The sequence below is a fragment of the Myxocyprinus asiaticus genome, chromosome 27 (assembly GCF_019703515.2).
Source record: "Myxocyprinus asiaticus isolate MX2 ecotype Aquarium Trade chromosome 27, UBuf_Myxa_2, whole genome shotgun sequence".
Taxonomy (NCBI): Eukaryota; Metazoa; Chordata; class Actinopteri; order Cypriniformes; family Catostomidae; genus Myxocyprinus; species Myxocyprinus asiaticus.
The window spans coordinates 6,384,378-6,403,427 of record NC_059370.1 but is presented as its reverse complement, the minus strand read 5'-3'; the positions used below and the strand labels follow the sequence as shown (position 1 = coordinate 6,403,427).

General features: G+C 40.5%; 1 protein-coding gene across 5 annotated transcripts in view; it reads right to left on the bottom strand.

Annotated features, from left to right (window-relative positions):
- The window catches only part of LOC127418341 (lipid droplet-regulating VLDL assembly factor AUP1-like), a 32,011-nt gene extending 18,179 nt beyond the window's left edge, over positions 1-13,832 (bottom strand). Inside the window, exons 1-5 of one of the 5 annotated variants that reach the window (XR_007893412.1) lie at positions 13,393-13,832; positions 13,158-13,295; positions 11,543-11,693; positions 6,396-6,586; positions 1,849-1,921 (exon numbers count right to left, since the gene is read on the bottom strand). Coding sequence is in view for 4 of the 5 variants with exons in the window: in XM_051658921.1 (XP_051514881.1) it covers positions 1,849-1,921; positions 6,396-6,586; positions 11,543-11,693; positions 13,158-13,295; positions 13,393-13,433 (594 nt within the window). In the remaining variant the exon portion in view is untranslated. The remainder of the gene's footprint in view (positions 1-1,848; positions 1,922-6,395; positions 6,587-11,542; positions 11,694-13,157; positions 13,296-13,392) is intronic. The other 4 variants (XM_051658921.1, XM_051658923.1, XM_051658919.1 and 1 more) reach the window with 4 other exon arrangements.
- Between the last annotated feature and the right edge of the window lie 5,218 nt (positions 13,833-19,050).

Here is a 19,050-nt window from a genome sequence, read left to right as displayed (position 1 = left end):
AGAAGCTTGTAAAATTCCAGAAAATTATGTCAAGCCTAATTTAGCTTCTGATAGGCTAACTGGAGTCAATTGGAGGTGTACCCGTGGATGTATTTTAAGGCCTACTTTCAAACTCAGTGCCTCTTTAATTGACATCATGGGAAAATCAAAAGTAATTAGCCAAGACCTCAGAAAAACAAATTGTGGACCTCCACAAGTCAGGTTCATCCTTGGGAGCAATTTCCAAATGCCTGAAGGTACCACGTTCATCTGTATAAACAATAGTATGCAAGTATAAACACCATGGGACCACACAGCAATCATACCGCTCAGGAAGGAGACGCATTCTGTCTCCTAGAAATGAACGTAGTTTTGTGCGAAAAGTGCAAATCAATCCCAGAACAGCAGCAAAGGACCTTGTGAAGATGCTGGAGGAAACAGGTAGACAAGTATCTATATCCACAGTAAATGAGACCTTTATCGACATGACCTGAAAGGCTGCTCAGCAAGGAAGAAGCCACTGCTCCAAAACCACCATAAAAAAAGCCAGACTACAGTTTGCAAGTGCACATGAGATCTTACTTTTTGGAGAAATTTCCTCTGGTCTGATTAAACAAAAATTGAACTGTTTGGCCATAATGACCATCGTTATGTTTGGAGGAAAAAGGGTGAGGCTTGCAAGCCGAAGAACACCATCCCAACCGTGAAGCATGGGGGTGGCAGCATCATGATGTGGGGGTGCTTTGCTGCAGGAGGGACTGGTGCACTTCACAAAATAGATGGCATCATGAGGAAGGAAAATTATGTGGATATATTGAAGCAACATCTCAAGACATCAGCCAGGAAGTTAAAGCTCGGTCGCAAATGGGTCTTCCAAATGGACAATGACCCCAAACATACCTCCAAAGTTGTGGCAAAATGGCTTAAGGACAACAAAGTCAAGGTATTGGAGTGGCCATCACAAAGCCCTGACATCAATCCAACAGAAAATTTGTGGGCAGAACTGAAAAAGCATGTGCGAGCAAGGAGGCCTACAAACCTGACTCAGTTACACCAGTTCTGTCTGGAGGAATGGGCCAAAATTCCAGCAACTTATTGTGAGAAGCTTGTGGAAGGCTACCCAAAATGTTTGACAATTTAAAAGCAATGCTACTAAATACTAACAAAGTGTAAGGAAACTTCTGACCCACTGGAAATGTGATGAAAGAAAAAAAAAAGCTGAAATAAATCATTCTCTCTATTATTCTGACATTTCACATTCTTAAAATAAAATAGTGATCCTAACTGACCTAAGACAGGGAATGTTTTCTACGATTAAATGTCAGGAATTGTGAAAAACTATGTTTAAGTGTATTTAGCTAAGGTGTATGTAAACTTCTGACTTCAACTGTACATACTCTAATGTTCACCAAAAGACAAATAAAATGTAATTTCTGAATTGCAGTGCTGTAATGGGAGCGAGGAGCCAGAGGTCACCATGTGCCGATCGGCAGAACCTATTGCACTGTGAGTCACTTATTTTCAGTGCTGCTATAAATATTCTCCTAATGAGCCACACAAAGGCTCTCTTGTGTGCGTGAACGGGAAATCAAGGATGAAAAAGGATCTGGAAACTCTTGACACAAATTCTGCTGACTGAATATTGTCTTTTCAGCATTAATTTCTTGGTTGGTTACATGTCAAAGTGACTTGTAATTATAGGTGCTGTTAGGGTTAGGGTTAGATGCGTATGAAATACACAGTCAGATCAAAGGAGGCACAGATTATATATTAAGTGTCTACAATATGAGTAAGACCTGGTAACTGCAGTAGTCACGCACACATCATTCGGCAAGTGTAGATTACTGAAAAGGGCTTAAATGTATTTACCACAGCTATGAAAGGCCTCTTGACCAGCAATGCCACAGGCTGGATGGAGTCAGACACTGAGAAAGTCCAAGAGCTGAGGAGAGAGAGCAGGATACAATTATGAATAGGATTGGAAATCAAGAACAATGATTTTTCTAATGAATCACAACTCTCAATGGACACATTAGAGATAGAATTTACCCGGACAGGGGAAATCTTCACATATATATAGTATTCAGCTATTCATATACCTTTCACTATAAATGCCTTCATAGCCGGAACCGGAGCAAAAAAAATAAAATACAGTTTCTGCTCAGAACGAACCGAAATGAAAAACGTTTTGTTATCAGTCCCTGCTTTTAACTATAAAGAAGCCTGAAATACACCTAGGACTCTTATTTTGAAATGTCTGCACTCCCAGTTGTGAACTCACTGACAGCTGATTCGCTGAGAAAGTGACCAATTCAAACTGCAAACCTGAGCTCCTGAGTTCAAACCCTGAGATTTTTTCGGTCGTTTCATTAATAAGACATTTGTCATTTGTTCACTAATCGGACACCTTGCGTCATGCTGTGTTTTTTGTTGCGTGCAGTGAGCTCATCTGAACAGAAAGGTTGAAAAGTGGTGCAAGACACACTGGTGCGCGCTCTGAAGATGTTTCAATAACTCAGAAGTTGGCATCTGACAAAACCGCATACGAACGCACACAATCCGACTGTTGCCAGTGGCGACTAGATTTAAAATTATTGTCTCAATCGTTAATTTTTATGCGGCCAATTTAGTCGCAGTCTGGAGCCCTGGGAGTGAACAAGCTTCTTTCATGAATGTGCCAAGCAGACAGCAGATGTCAACATTTTTTGTGAAAAAGGAGTTACATTTTGGTCTGTTCTCACCAAAAAAACTATCATATCGCTTCAGAAGACATAGATTAAATCACTTGAGTCATATTGATTATATTTTTGCTGCCTTTAAAGGGGACATATTATGCAAAATCCACTTTTTCAATTTTTTTGAACATAATTGTGTGTCCCCAGTGTGTGTAGACAACCACAAAATATGGTTAAAACCATCCCCTCATTTCTTTCCTTTCCCCATCAATAAAAAAAACAGTGTCTCTGATCGAGCCGTTCAGGTTTGCAACCACTTATGACGTCAAAAGAGGAAAGGTACCGCCCACGGCTGGCGAAGAGATCCGCCCGAGTAGCTTAGATCTGCCCTCATTAAAACCTGAGCGAGCAGCGCACAGACCACCATATTTATCTCATCGCTAGAGTCGCTTGTGCTAACTCGGGCTGCTTCATCAACAATGGTCAACACAATGCTGGATTTGCGTCGAAGCTAAGGATCAAGGATGGATCGATACCAACTCTCCGTGACCCAACTTCAGATTTGCAAGTCGTAAGTTTTGCACTTTATACCTTTTTAATGTTTGCAATTTGACTTTCTAAATCTGCTTGTTTGCACGTTGCATGAAAAACGCTTGTTGTGAAAACATTATGCTTTGTGTAACATAGCAACTAGTCCCTAACTACCTTATTCCATAACAATGAAGCTGTAGCTCTGCTTCGGTTACGATATTAACTGATTGGCATCCTCCACATTCCCGCTTGAGTGGTCATGCGATGAAGATTTTCCGTGTAATAAAACCAGTCATTATTTCAAAAATTATTATGAAACGATAGTGGTATTTTCGACAACTATAGCGGTTTTTCATATTTCATAACTCAACCTTTGTTATGCACAATACAGTAAGATGATTGACTTGGTGTGTTCTCAGTGTTATTTATAATTTTGTTGTCACCGGGGTATCCATGGCACCAGCAGGAAAGGCACAGCCCACTTCCAAAAAGGGGTGTGGGAGCAGCAGCTCCTTTGCATTTAAAGCTACATACACTAAAACAGGCCATTTAGAACAGGGCTACAAAACGGGTATAAAGGCATGGTAGAATAAACGATCTGTGAGGTATTTTGAGCTGAAACTTGACAAAGACATTCTGGGGACACCTGGGACTTATATTACATAGTGTAAAACGGGGCATTATATGTCCCCTTTAAGGCATTTTAAAGTTTTGGACCCCATTGGCGTGCATTTTATGGACTAAAACACCTCATATATCCTTCAAAAATCTTCATATGTGTTCCGTAGAAAAAGTCATACAAGTTCGAGACGGCATGATGGTGAGTAAATGATGAGAGAAATATGGAGTTTTGTGTTCCTTGCCACTGTCACCTTTGAACTGGGGGCCTAAAGACAAATAATATTTTACGGCTCAATCTACAATCACGTTTTTCATCAAAATGCACAATGAAGATTTTAAGACATTATGGACATTAGCTGCTAAAGTTATGTGCTGTGAAAAGCACTATACAAATACAAATGACCTGACCTGAAAATTTTCATTTTTGAGTGAACTATTGCTTTAAGTCTGTTAAGTACACATATAGGCCCAAACGTACTTCACGCAAGTACGTGAACGCAGACGCACCTTGCTATGCAAGGTCGCTTCCACGCGTCGTTGCGTATTGAAATGTGTCAGCGCTCAATTCATAACCCAACGCAAGTACGCGCTGCATTCTCAGCGTTGCGCAAGGGGCGCTAGAGCGGATTTTCTGTTTTCAGTCAACAACTGTCATGGCAGAGCAGCAATTTGAGGAGAGTCTTGCTGAACAAGTTAGATTATTCAAACATATTTATGACCCCTCATCCCCTCTCCATTCGAATAAAACAGCGATTGAAAACGCTTGGCAAGAAATTGCAGCTTCCCAAAATTCAGATAACGACACTGTAAAGAGAAAATGGAAACAACTGTGAGACCGATTTGTCCAAGCCAGGAAGAAATGGAAAGGCGTCTGCAGCGGAGATGCCGCAAATAGCTATGGATATCAGTCATTTTGGACATGTTGGGATGGCATTTTGACTTCATAAAACACCGGACCACAGAGTCAAATTTTCGTGATTCAGTAATGTTGTTTAAATGTGACTGATCATAAGAATGTTTTATTATTGTTATTAAAAGCAACAAGAACGAGTTATACAGAATATGATGAAAGTTGTGTATTTTAGGTAGAAACTTAAAAATGTATCACTGTGCCTTTATTACTAATCCACCTCAAATCTGTCATGTTTGTCTTTGTGGCTCTAGCAGTTGGAGGTAGGTCAGGAAAATATTCAGAGAAGTCAGACACCATCCAGTACCCCTGCCCACATCCCCCCTCCCTCTGTGCCTCAACCACAGACTCCTCTACAGCCAGAAACTCAACAACAGTCTGATGCCCAGAAGCAACCACCACCACAGCCACAACCTGCCCCCTATTCCTCCCCTCATCCTTCAACATCACACACTTTGTGGCACCTAAAAAAACCGATATCGCCCCCTTGTTGTGTGAGGTTTGTAACTGCCAGAGCAATGCAAGAGCGCACGTAATCTATGTACAACGGGACCACGCGTAGGCTATGCGTCGGCCAAGCGCTCATGTCTGCGTTCGCGTACTTGCGTGAAGTACGTTTCGGTCTTAACACAGTAACAGTTCTTGGTTCATTTTGAGTTGAAAATGATCAAATAAATGACCTGCGTTTAGTAAATTGTTCACTTAAAAGAACCAGCTGAGGCCACCTACAGGCTATACTTGTCATTATTATGAAATTGTCATATCATTATCATATCATTGTCATGTCATATCACTATGCAAGAAATTAGTTCAGAGGTGTGACAAACAAAACTGTCAAAACATGCGTTGCTACGTGTATTGGAAAACAGGTGTTACAAGAAGACTGTCCGGAAACATGAAGAGTGGTAGCACAATATGAACAAGGCAGAAAAAGGGTTAAAGGAAACCTTAATTACCAAACATTATTTATAACAGGCACTTGACTGTCTGTACATAGCAGTCACGTTTAATACCAGATCAGATACATCACAGACAGTATTCTGTATATTTACACCTTAAACAGTGATTCACTCTTGGCTAAATGTATGCTTTTTCTTTCAGGTATTTAACTGTAACAGAGTGCCCTCAAGAAGTATTTGGAGACTTAAGTTGTCTCAGAACTAAATCCGAACTAATTTATTACAATTACTTTTAACCAGCTGGTGTCACAGTGACTTTTAGTGGATGTATGAAGTCAGTTTCACCTCAAGTTCACACAGGTGTCCTGGCAGAGTAACCACATGTGAAGTTCAGCACATGAACTAAAGACCTCGTTTGACAATCAGAATTTGTCCAAATACTTTCCGTCTTTATTTTGAACCGTATATCTTTTGTTTTATCATTTCAAATCCAATCAACTTCTTTCAGTGAAATGTTTTACTTAAAAAGTGTGCCCGTAACAAATCGAATTCAGTGACATTTTCCATTTTTAAGAGTCCAAACACTTCATCGAGCCCCAACATTTCTAGCTGTATTTCAATCTAGACAGCCAGACAGAATATACAGCATATCACTATTTTCCAGCCTGTAAAATTACAAATTCTGATTTTATGGTGTCTATGTTTACCATCCAAGCACAACTTCAAAAAATGAAGGGCGAAATAATTCATGTTTTAACAACAAGCATGATGTTAAAATACCTGAACTTGAGGAGGCCAGCACGACCGTTGGTGGTATCCTCCTCTGGAAAGAGCAGGAGGGGTAAAGCACCGGGAGACGAGCAGTACCTGCGGAGGATCTCTGTCAGCTCTGACCTGCTCCCTACATCCTGACCCAGCTCCATATAACCCCTCGCCCAGCACAAGAACCCAGCGGGGCCCTCCAGCAGAGGCTAAACAGAGACAGGGGAACACTGTTAGATCATGCGGAGTTCAGCTGTAACACGTTGCTAGTTTAAGCATGGTAATGGATTGAAAATGTACATTTAAAGGGATATAAATGAATTAGCGGAAGTGAAAACTCTTCTCAGCTCTTGGACTTTCTTAGTGTTTGAATAAAAATGTATACAATTTAGTATCGTAAATCTGCACAAAAAAATCTGAATTTTAAAAAAACAATGTGAGCAATACATGCCTTATCCTTGTGCGACCCCACGTCCTTCTGCAAGGTCATTGCATTTGTCTTCGCTATACGTAATTTAATTTCATTTAAACCAACTGATATCAGTTCAGAACACTCTGGGCTGTCAGTACAGTGGTCAACTTTCATGTGACAAAACAATATGGTGCTGATCACAGCAAAGTTTGTCTTTGGTAGAAACGGCTACAAAACTACATCTGATAAGAAATGACCACAAAGGCTGCAATGGTACATGTATCCGCGCTGAAGCAAATGGATACAGGGCCTTCGGTGGAGTACATGCAGTCACATGAAAGATTACATATCTTAGCATGTGTGAAACCAATATTAAAACAACATATAACGAACAACACAAACAGCGTAGAACTAAAATGAAAACAGATTGCGGGGCAACACGGGACCGCACAGAACCAAAACTTAACAGATCAGAACATCACATGGTACACTAGAAACTGCGGATCAGATAAATGCATATGAAGTTTATAGTAGCTAGCTTGCTATTTTTCCCAACTGTGATGGAACTAAACAAAATATATATATATATATATATATATATATAATGTCGAACTTAAATAAGCCAGAGATTGGAGACCCACCACTGTCTCTAAAATCTGTTGTTTGGGAGCATTATGGTTTCACAGTAAACTACAGTAATACTGGGGACAAGTAGTGAACAGGTTGAAGGCTGTGTGTCGGCTCTCTTTCACCGAAGTCGGGTATGTCTCAGGAAGCACATCTAACATGATGACTTATTTGTGGTGACATCATCCACATGTGTCTCTTGAGCTTACAGGAGCCTATCATAAGCAGACTGTGTAAGTTAGTCTCACAACGGCATTCAGGCAGCCTCTCACTGCAAGCTCAGACAGAGCTAAAGATATAACAAACGCCATAGGAGCATTTATTACTGCAGATATGCGACCATACTCAGACGTCGAGAACACAGGATTTAAGCATCTGCTTAACGTGCTTGAGCCCTGTTTTAAGTTCCAACAAGAACGCATTTCAGCAATTCTTTAGTGCCTGCTCTATATAAACAAGCACGTGCTGTAATTGTCCACGAATTGCCCTCTGAAAATGTGGATATTGTGATTTTATTGTGAAGTGGTGAGCTGAAAGGCAAAATACACAGAAATCTGCACTGCTAATGTCTTAATTTCACTTTTTATTATTATTATTGCTTGTGTTTGTATACAATGTGCATACAGGGCTCCAGACTGCGACTAAAATAGTCGCAAATGCAACCAAAAATAAATGATTGCGACAATAATTTAAAATCTAAATCGCCACTGCTGACAGTAACTGAGACTTGTCCTCCGCCACCCGGATTGAGGTGAATAACCGCGCCACCACGAGAACCTTCTGAGTAGTAGGAACTGGGCATTCCAAATTGGGACAAAAGGGGATTAAAAAAAAACAAAAAAAACCGATTAATGAGTTATCAGCTGTCTTTTCTTTGGCTTTCTATCTAGTTTTTGAACAGCAAACTAAATTGAGCAGTTCTGTGATGTGGCAAATAAAACAGCCATTTGGCTCCTTAATGTTTCAGTTTAGGAGCCAATGGCTCCTTAGTCATTTTTTTTTAGTCTGGAGCCCTGGCATAAACGAGGCTCTCAAGTTTTGTATTGTAATTTCATTGAAGAAATATGCATAGTGAAGTCATGTACAAATGAGCCTTCACAATAAGAATTGTTGCCAATCAACCACTGTTTTCAAAATAAATAATTTAATAAAAGATTCATTTTCCCTGCTGTACCGAAACCATACCGAGCCGTGACACCAAAGCCGAGGTACGTACCGAACCGTGAATTTTGTGTACCATTGCAGCCCTAATGACCACTGATGTGGACCATAGCCCTATTTTTTCCCATAGAAATTCTATATTTACTGTGCATTATCACATTGAGAAAAAAAAAAAAAAAAATCCTTTCAGAGGCTGTATATGGTGTTAGGATAAAAAATAAGGTGCATTTCGAACTGTTCTGAGACCAGTGCAGACAGACAGCACACTGGAGGTTAAGTCATTCACTAAATAGGGAGCAAGGGAGCATCTTATAGCTTTCCTATGCAGCTAAGTGCATTCTCTCCTAACATCCGACCAACAGTTCAGTTTCAGGCTGCAGATGATGTTTGGACCACTCAACATGTTTGGCAGACACGGGACAATGATAATCAATACATAGATTCAGAATTTATGAAGCTAAATTTTATTATAACATGGTTGGCAGTGATTGGACGATACTGGTCATTACTTTGAAACAGAATGATTTATGCTAATTTGTTAATTTTTACATTTTCACTGGCTATCATTTGTTTGTTCGACAGAGCAAAAAGAGAAGATTGAGATTTTGTTGCCAAAGTAGAAAAAAACATTGTATCATAAAAGTCAAATCAAGTGACAAATCAAATTTATTTGTGCTTTTCTCAATACACATTGTTCCAAAGCAGCTTTACAGAAGATCAGCTGTAATGTCTGTAATGTCTTAAAAACATGAATAACCAACACTCCTGGAAACATAAAACAATTTGATTTTAAAAAATCTGACTTTCTACAGCTTGGTATTATTTAACATTTCACAACCTAGTCCCGCTGTCCACATATGAGGACATTCGTTTTTAGGAAAATTATTTGTTCTAGATTTTTTTTTTTTTTTTTTTTTTTTGCATGTTTATTAGGTGCTAATTGTAACAAATAAAAAAGGAAAATGCACATAGCAGTCACACTTGGGTCTCAGGAGTTTAAAATATATTGTGCATATTGTGTATTCTGTGGATGTGCAAATTCATATATTGAATAAATATAATTCATTAGAAGTGGGCAGTATGACCAATGTCATCATGGTATTAAGAATTACACTGTACACAGTATATCATAATGCAGTTAATTTTTGCTGGAAATTTAACCCAAACTGTTTTCTTTTATATTTGATAATTTGATGGACAGCTGATACATTTCTACCAATACAGAGTACATACAGTCCTATATTCACTTAATTTTGATATTCTCTTTAATTTGCTATTTTATTTATCATTTTTTTGTGTTTATTGTACATGGGTGAATCTTATGAAACGAATGATGTGGTAATGATAAAGTGCATTGTGGTAATAATAGGGGGTGGAGCACCCCTTAGGATTGGGCAAAAATGATTGCTTTATATTACTGAGGTATTAAAAAACTAATTTTGTGGTCAAAATTCAATTAAATCATTAGTCTTACAAAATTTAGCATCAGTTGCAATGCATAGTTTTGAAAACAGGTCATATAAACTCCGCCGCTGGAGGATTCTACCGTATAGCAACCTTTGCCTTCACTAAAATCCTTGTTTGACATTTTCGTGGTAGTTTGGATTGAACCTCAGCAGATGGCACGTGCATCACTGCATTTTAAGTCTGGTTCAGAAGCAGTTAATCTTCACGTGCTTTTCAGGAGCTGCACTAATAAACAATTTGATTTGAAAAATCTGCCTTTTTATGGCTTGGTGTTATTTAAAATTTCAAATCTTAGTCCCACTGTCAACATCTGAGGACATCAATTTTTACACCATGTCTACACCGGGCATGTCTGTTGACGCGGCGTGACGCAGCGGCTTGAGGCCGTCTACGCTGGACGCATCGACACAAAAGTTCTAAACCGTTAAATATGTGTAGAAGCGCCAGCGCAAAATGGAACGGGACACCCGTTTATTGTCGCATGATGGGTGCGCCGCAACAGACACTTCCAGTGTAAACAGCATCATTGATTATAATGTTGTTGTATTACTTTCGACGTGCCACATGCGTCTGATGTAGACAAGCTGTTAGGAAAACAATTTGTTCTAGATTTATTTTTATTTTTTTTGCATGTTTATTAGGTGCTACTTGTCAATCATCATCACTCGGTGCGGTTTGCAGCGCAGCTCAGTGAGACGGTCGGAGTTAAATTGAATGAGACACTCAAACGCGCGGTTTATTCACTTATTTAAACATTCAATGTGGTTAAAATTTAAAAAGCACAATAATCGCGGTTATCTGCGATAATTTTCTAATCGCCACAAGCCTAGGTAGAGGTGAAATAAAAACAGTCACTGACACCTCATGGGGATTTGTTGTATCTAATTCCTTCATAATTTACAATATTCATCCTTATTTCTCTATACACACTTCAATGCTTTTTTAACATTCCATAAAATGATTTTAAAAACTTTTAATCTTAACTTTCGATTAATCAGCTGATAGATGGTTTCGTGTCAGCCAAATCCACTATTGCTTGACCTCTAATTTTTATATAGAAATCTTCACCTCCACGATTCAAGCAGTGTGCCCGGTAATACACCACAATTTCCCAAGGCTCAGTGAAGTATCTGTTTAGTGATCTGAAGAAGGATACTGCAACTAACTCCTCTACAACCCATGCAGATACATAAGATCATTCAGAATAGCATGCCCTAATGGTAAGAGATGAATACAAGACACTCCTACATCCAAACAAAGTGAATGGTTTGAAGTGAGCAAACAGACAGAATGAAACCTTGAATCGCTGGCCGGTGGCCCAGTATTAAGTCCACTCGGCTGTGAAAGGAGAAGCAGACCTCATTGTGCGTGTAACAACTGAGTAAACCAATGAACGAACTGAAAGACATAGAATTCAAGGGCAGAGCAGAGGAGAGAAAGAGATGACATCATGCTGACAAAGACACTGACACACATGCACACATACACACTCGCTCACCGTGTTACAGGAGGTCAGGAGGTTAATAATATTGTGGTCGAAGTGTGTAACGTGATTGCAGATGTACAGTCGGGTGCTTTTGTCCCGTAAGCGCAGGCTGTTCTGCCTGACGTGAAGGCCCAGCACGGAGCACATAATTCTCACTATGAACCTGAAACAACACAGAGAACACAGACACTGTCATCATTCCCAGTGTTTCTCATGATCCCAAAAACCTTTTGATCTCAAGGCATATGCTTAATTGCTCGAAATTAGTATTGTAGAAAAGTATTGTAGTAAAATTTGAACTTGAAAAAATGACTATTATTATAACGTGTAAAAGAGTAATAATGAAGAATGAGTATGTGCAGTGTTTCCTACAGAATGGCAGAGGCCCTTTATTTAGATATACTGTAAATAGGCCTACATGTTGCTACACCGAACCCTTAAATCTACTGCAAAGCCTTACCAGTATTCAGTGTCATATACTGAAACACCACTAGGTGGAGCCGTAATAGCCTGCATGTTTGTGTATGAGCTTGAGTTGTCAGGTCAGATTTTACATCATAATAAATTAATAGCCTAATAATAAATTGTAGGTTGTACCCGTTTACTGTCCTTGCTGCACATCCCTGCCATTCGCCATGATATATGTTCTCACATTTGTTTATCTGCCATAACATTACCCACAACGAAATACTATGTGAAACACCAGATGCACAAATGTATGAGTGAAAGATGTTATGATAGCTTAGTATTAAGTACAGTAAACGTTATATCACCCCCTTGTGGTTTCTCAGAGCTATTACACCAGACAACATTAAATGGAATGCCAACTGACGGTCAACTGGAAAGCATACAAATTAGGCTTCTAAATGTTCATTTATCAATTAGAGGTCGACCGATAGTGGGTTTTGCCAATACCGATAACTAAGACTGATATTTATCTGTAACCACCGCACATCCGGAGATTAAGACGTATCAGACCGCTTACCTGGTTACTGCAAGTCATCTTTCCTGCTTCTCAGAATACTGTGTGATGTTCAATGTCCATTTATTTGTTTATTTGGAAAGTAGCTTTGTAAAATGCTGGATAATGAGGAGTCAGATGGACAATTTCACAAAATAAACACCAACAGAACTCTGATGCAAACCGGTGGTTGATTTCAGATGTTCAGCGATTTATTTCTTGTCATATAATTAATTAAAATGCAAATCAATATAAAACGTCCATGTTTTTATTTATTAGTTTAGTAGCTGTGTAATAAGCGGGATAATGTGCAGTCAGCCGGTTGTTATTGCAAAATAAACCCTGTCAGGGTGATACAAGACCCCTCCGCTTCACATCGGGATTCTGATCACACTGTCAGGGTTTATTTTGCGATAATAACTGGCAGACAGTACATTATCCCTTACATATTTATTATAATTCAGTTAACATGCAATAGGGATGAACCTGCCTGGTTTTGTTATAAGAAGATGGGTCAATTTAGCAGACTTGGCTATTAAGAGACCAGTATCTGTTATGCATTACATTTAAAATGTCACGTGAACAATCTTACAAAAATAAAATAAAATCGGATCTAAGGAAAAAATCAGATTTGGGTCAGTGTTTATATCCCAATGTGGCTCTTACCTTCTTACAACACTGTCAGGGAGTGCACAACTCACTAGGAACACGTGGACACCAATAAATATTCGTAATAGCATCAAACACAGGCCGACAGGGGCGTACAGCAACAACAGCAGCAAGATGAAGCCATCACTTGGTAACCTGTGAAAACAGATGAGGGTTCCGTGTATGAACATGCTATGGCTAATGGTATTAGCAGTGAAACTGTCATTCGAGTCTTTAAATATGTGTCATTTACCGCTGGAAGTCGAACATCTGATCAATCCCTCGCGTTTCCATTATTCAAACTCGTTTTGAGAAATGTTCGAGAGCTGCTGCATACTATTCCTCAGGCTTTAACAGAAGGAGTAAAGGGGAAAGACGCTAGCCCCGCTCTTAGCCTGTGCTGTTACTCGCCATGTTGAGAGACTGTTGATGTTTCTGGATGAAGAACACAGAAGTGCGCGAGAAGAGCGGGATGAGCCACTCTCAAGCTTTTTCCGCGTTGGGTCACGTGTTTCGCAGCGGCGCATTTGATTGGTCTTTAGAGGGCGGAATCTTTAGGCATCCTTGTTTGGAATAGTTTGTTAAAGGTGCAATATGTAACAATTTTCATGTAATATTCGACTTTTTTTGCCAATGTGTGAACGGCTTGTAACGCAACTTAAAAAATGAGCCCTTGCCGGACTTCCTAGGTTGCCTATTAAAGCCTGTAGACTGATTTTCATGCGAAGGGAAAATTTACTTGTAACTTAGGTCTTTGCACGACACTTAAACGATAACTCTTCTTCTGCTGTGCAGAGCGCTTGCAGCTTTTTGGTGAGTGTGCTTCTACTGACATCTAATGGTTAGACTAGAAATATACTATCGCCTCATAATATAATTAAAGGAATATTTCACCAAAAATGAAAATTCTATCATCCACTACTCCCCCTCATGTCATCCCAGATGTGTATGACTTTCTTTCTTCTGCAGAACACAAATGAAGATTTTTAGAAGAATATCTCAGCTCTGTAGGTCCATACAATGCAAGTGAATGGTGACCAAAACTTTGAAGCTCCAAAAAGCACATAAAGGTAGCATAAAAGTAATCCAGACGACTCCAGTGTTTTAATCCATGTTTTCTGAAGTGATCCAGTCAGTTCTGGGTGAGAAAAAACTAAAATGTAACTCCTTTTTTTACTGTACATCTCGGCATTGCAGTCTCTAGGCATGATCATGTGATCAACAAGCTCGATTACACTGCCTAGTGCTTGACGCATCCACGGAGTGCTAGATGGTGCTGTAGGAAGTGCAATCGAGCTCAGGATCATGCCTAGGGACTACTGTCAAGATTTATAGTGAAAAAGGAGTTATATTTTCATCTGTTCTCACTCAAAACCGATTTCCCCAAAGCATCGCAAGTTTAAGTTGATTGTAGACACCACTGGTGCCAATGGTTTCTACGATCTACTTAGCTTACAATGCTTTTGGGAAATGCAGCCTGGATCGCTTCAGAAGACATGGATCCTCAGAACTGCTGCTCACTGGATGTTTTTTGTTTGTTTGTTTTTAGCACCGTTCTGAGTAAACTCTAGAGACTGTTGTGTGTGAATTTCAGGAGATAAGCAGTTACAGAATACTCAAACCAGTCCATCAGGCACCAACAATCATGCCATGGTTGAAATCACTGAGATCACATTTTTCCCCATTCTAATGGTTGATGTGAACATTAACTGAAGCTCCTGACCCGTATCTGCCTGATTTTATGCATTCCACTGCTGTCACACGATTGGCTGATTAGATAATCAAATGAATAAGTAGGTGTACAGTTGTACCTAATAAAGTGCTCAGTGAGTATATGTATTGAACTTGACAAAAGCTACACCAGTACATCATGCCTTTTACCCGGTGTTTACTATAGCCAGTTTTGAATCAAAACTAAAGATGTCCGATCACAAATTAATTTCTCATCTGAGTCAGTTCTTTAAAAAGAACTGGTCACACATGATAGGAAAGCAGTCTCAGAAAGACTGAGAGTCTGTGTCTAGCTGCTGTATTTCTGTATTGTATAGATTAACATATAGATGAATAATATACTGTATGTATGCAGAGTTTTTATACAGGAATATGCTAATGAAATTATGTTTAAATGGGTATGGGTTTGTAGAGGTAGTAGTCTAACTCTGAAAAATAAAATGTAAAAAATTTGATTTTTCATATTGAACACATGGGTTTGTATAAGTAGCATGTCTAAATATGAATTTACATGTTTGTTTGTTTGTTTTTACGTGCACATATCAGTACATATTGCCCCACATTGTTTACTTGTGTACTGTATTGCACTAAACTGTAATCAAATCAAATCAAATCACTTTTATTTTTACACAACCATATACACGAGTGCAATGGTGTGTGAAATTCTTGGGTGCAGTTCCGAGCAACATAGCAGTCATGACAGTGATGAGACATATACCAACTGACAATAAACATCAGATTAACACAACACAATTTAAAGTCTAATATACACATAATTACACATAACACAATATACAAATAATAACATACACTGTACAGTATACAATACACACAATATAGATACACATTATTCAATAAAAAATATATATAGTATATATAGAATGTACAGTAGGTTGTATTGTACTGTATTGACATTCAGGCTGTCGGTTGATAGTAAGTTGTTAAGAGAGAATATAATATAATAACAATATAATTTATGACAGTTCGGTGTGAGATATAAAAGTAAGAGTAATAAAGTGCAGTGCTGATGTATTTTGATCGTGGGAAATCAAGAGTTCAAAAGTCTGATTGCTTGGGGGAAGAAGCTATCATGAAGTCAGCTGGTGCGGGTCCTGATGCTGCGATACCGCCTGCCTGATGGTAGCAGTGAGAACAGCCCATGGCTCGGGTGGCTGGAGTCTCTGATGATCCTCCGAGCTTTTATATATATACCACCGCCTGGTATATATGTCCTGGAGGGAGGGAAGCTCACCTCCGATGATGTGTCTGGCAGTTCGCACCATCCTTTGCAGTGGTTTGCAGTTGTGGGTGGTGCTATTGCCGTACCAGACGGAGATGCAGCCAGTCAGGATGCTCTCTACAGTGCAGGTGTAGAACAGTGTGAGGATGTGGCGGTTCATACCAAACTTCCTCAGCCGTCTCAGGAAGAAGAGGCGCTGATGAGCCTTCTTCACAACGACTTCAGTGTGGATGGACCATGTGAGTTCCTCAGTGATGTGGACACCCAAGAACTTGAAGCTGCTGACTCTCTCCACTGGTGCTCCATTGATGGTGATGGGACTGTGTTTTGACTGTCTTTTCTTCTGAAGTCCACCACAAGCTCCTTTGTCTTATTGACGTTGAGGGAGAGGTTGTGCTCCTGACACCAGTGTGTCAGAGTGTGCACCTCCTCTCTGTAGGCTGTTTCATCATTGTCAGTGATCAGACCTACCACCGTTGTGTCATCAGCAAACTTAATGATGGCATTGGAGCTATGTGTTGCCACACAGTCATGTGTGTACAAGGAATACAAGAGTGGGCTGAGAACACAGCCCTGTGGGGCTCCAGTGTTGAGGGTCTGTGATGAGGAGATGTTGCTGCCTATTCTAACCACCTGGCATCTGCTTGACAGGAAGTCCAGGATCCAGCTGCACAGCAAGCTGTTTAAGCCCAGAGCCCAGAGTTTCTCATCAAGCTTGGAGGGCACTATGGTGTTGAATGCTGAGCTGTAGTCTACATATAGCATTCTCACATAAGTGTTTTTTTTTCCATGTGGGAGAGAGCAGTGTGTACTGTAGATGCAATGGCATCATCAGTGGAGCGGTTGTTGCGGTAAGCAAACTGCAATGGGTCTAGTGAGAGAGGCAGCACAGAGCAGATGTAATCTCTGATTAGTCTCTCAAAGCATTTGCTGATGATGGGGGTCAGAGCAACAGGATGCCAGTCATTTAAGCAAGTGATTTTGGATTGCTTTGGAACAGGCACAATGGTGGATGTTTTGAAGCATGTGGGGACTACAGACAAAGAGAGGGAAAGATTGAAAATGTCCATAAAAACACCAGCCAGTTGGTTCGCGCACGCTCTGATGACGCGGCCCGGAATGCCATCTGGACCCGCGGCTTTGTGGATATTCACCCGTCAGAAGGATCGGGTTACATCCGCTACAGTGACGGAGAGTGAACTAACCTCTGTAGCTTCGGCTGCGAGAGCTCTCTCCACGAGGGCGGTGTTATTTCCCTCAAAACGAGCATAAAAAGTATTTAGCTCATCCGGGAGAGATGCAGCGGTGTTCATGGCAAAGTTTTTATTCCCTTTAAAGTCCGTGATGATGTTAATTCCCTGCCACATGCTTCTAGAGTTGGTGGTGTTAAACTGTCCTTCAATCTTGTTCCTGTACTGATGTTTTGCTGTTCTGATGGCTTAACTGGTTTGTTTATGCTCCTCCACGTTCCCGGAATTAAAAGCGGAGGTCCGCACATTAAGTGCCGCGCGAACATCGCTATTAATCCATGGCTTCTGGTTCGGATAGATCCGTATTGTTCTGGTCGGAACGACGTCCTCTACGCACTTTCTAATGAAACACATTACGCTATCAGCGTAAAGCTCGATGTTGTCATCAGAGGCAGACCAGAACATCTCCCAGTCCTTGTGATCAAAACAGTCTTGTAGCGTAGAGTCTGACTGGTCCGACCAGCACTGGATCGTTCTGAGGGTGGGTGCTTCCTGTTTCAGTTTCTGCCTGTAAGCGGGTCCGATTTGCCAAATGGTGGGCGGGGGAGGGATTTGTAGCCATCCCGGAAGGGAGAGTAGCAATGGTCCAAAACCCAGTCCCCTTGTGTGTTGAAACTTATGTGTTGGTGGTATTTTGGTGCGACTGATTTGAAACTGGCTTTATTAAAGTCCCCGGTCACAATGTACGAGGCCTCAGGGTGCGCGGTTTCCTGCTTGCTTATAATCCCGTACATTTCTTTGAGTGCCCGGTCTGTGTTGGCTTGTGGCGGGATGTACACAGCAGTGATAATGATCGCTGTGAATTCCCTCGGTAGCCAGAATGGTCGACACAGAAGCATGAGAAATTCCAGATCAGGAGAGCAGAAAGACTTGACAGAATGTACATTCCTCTGATCACACCAGGATTTGTTGATCATAAAACATACACCACCACCTCTGCTTTTACCTGAGAGGTCTTTCGCTCTGTCCGCTCGGTGCACGGAGAACCCTACGGGTTCAATGGCTGAGTCTGGAATCTCCGCAGACATCCAAGTTTCTGTAAGGCAGATAATGCAGCAGTCCTTCGTCTCTCGTTGGAAAGAGATCCGCGCTTTCAGCTCGCAGAGCTTGTTATCCAGAGACTGAACATTTGCCAGTAGAATACTGGGTAGCGGGGGTCGATTTGCGTGGCGTCTTACTCTGATGAGAACGCCGGCTCTGTTTCCCCTTTTCCTCCTGCGTCTCCGCGGCCGGGCTGCTCAGACAAAGGGCTCCGCTTGCGTGTTTGTAAACAGCGGGTCGGCATTGAAGAATTTGAAGTCCAGTTTACGGTGTGTAATTGCTGAACCAATGTCCAAAAGTGTTTGTCTGTCATAGACAATAAGGCAGACAACATCCAAGTCAAAAAACATAAGAATTGTAAACAAAACAAACAAAACACTACCATGTTGTGTCGGAGCTCACAACGCAGCAGCCATACTCGGTGCCATCTTGAGTCCATTCTGTAATATACTGTATCAAGGCTTTGTAATATACTGTAACAAGGCTTTGATGAACATCATGTGAATACATCTTTTAGGTGCTTTTTCTATGACGGTATGCTCCGTGCATCTGCGGTTGAAAAAAATATGAAGTAGCTTAAATGTAGCAAGCTACTTTTGGCGTGTAACTTGTAGTGTAACTTGCTACTTTGTCTGAAGTGAAGCTTTTA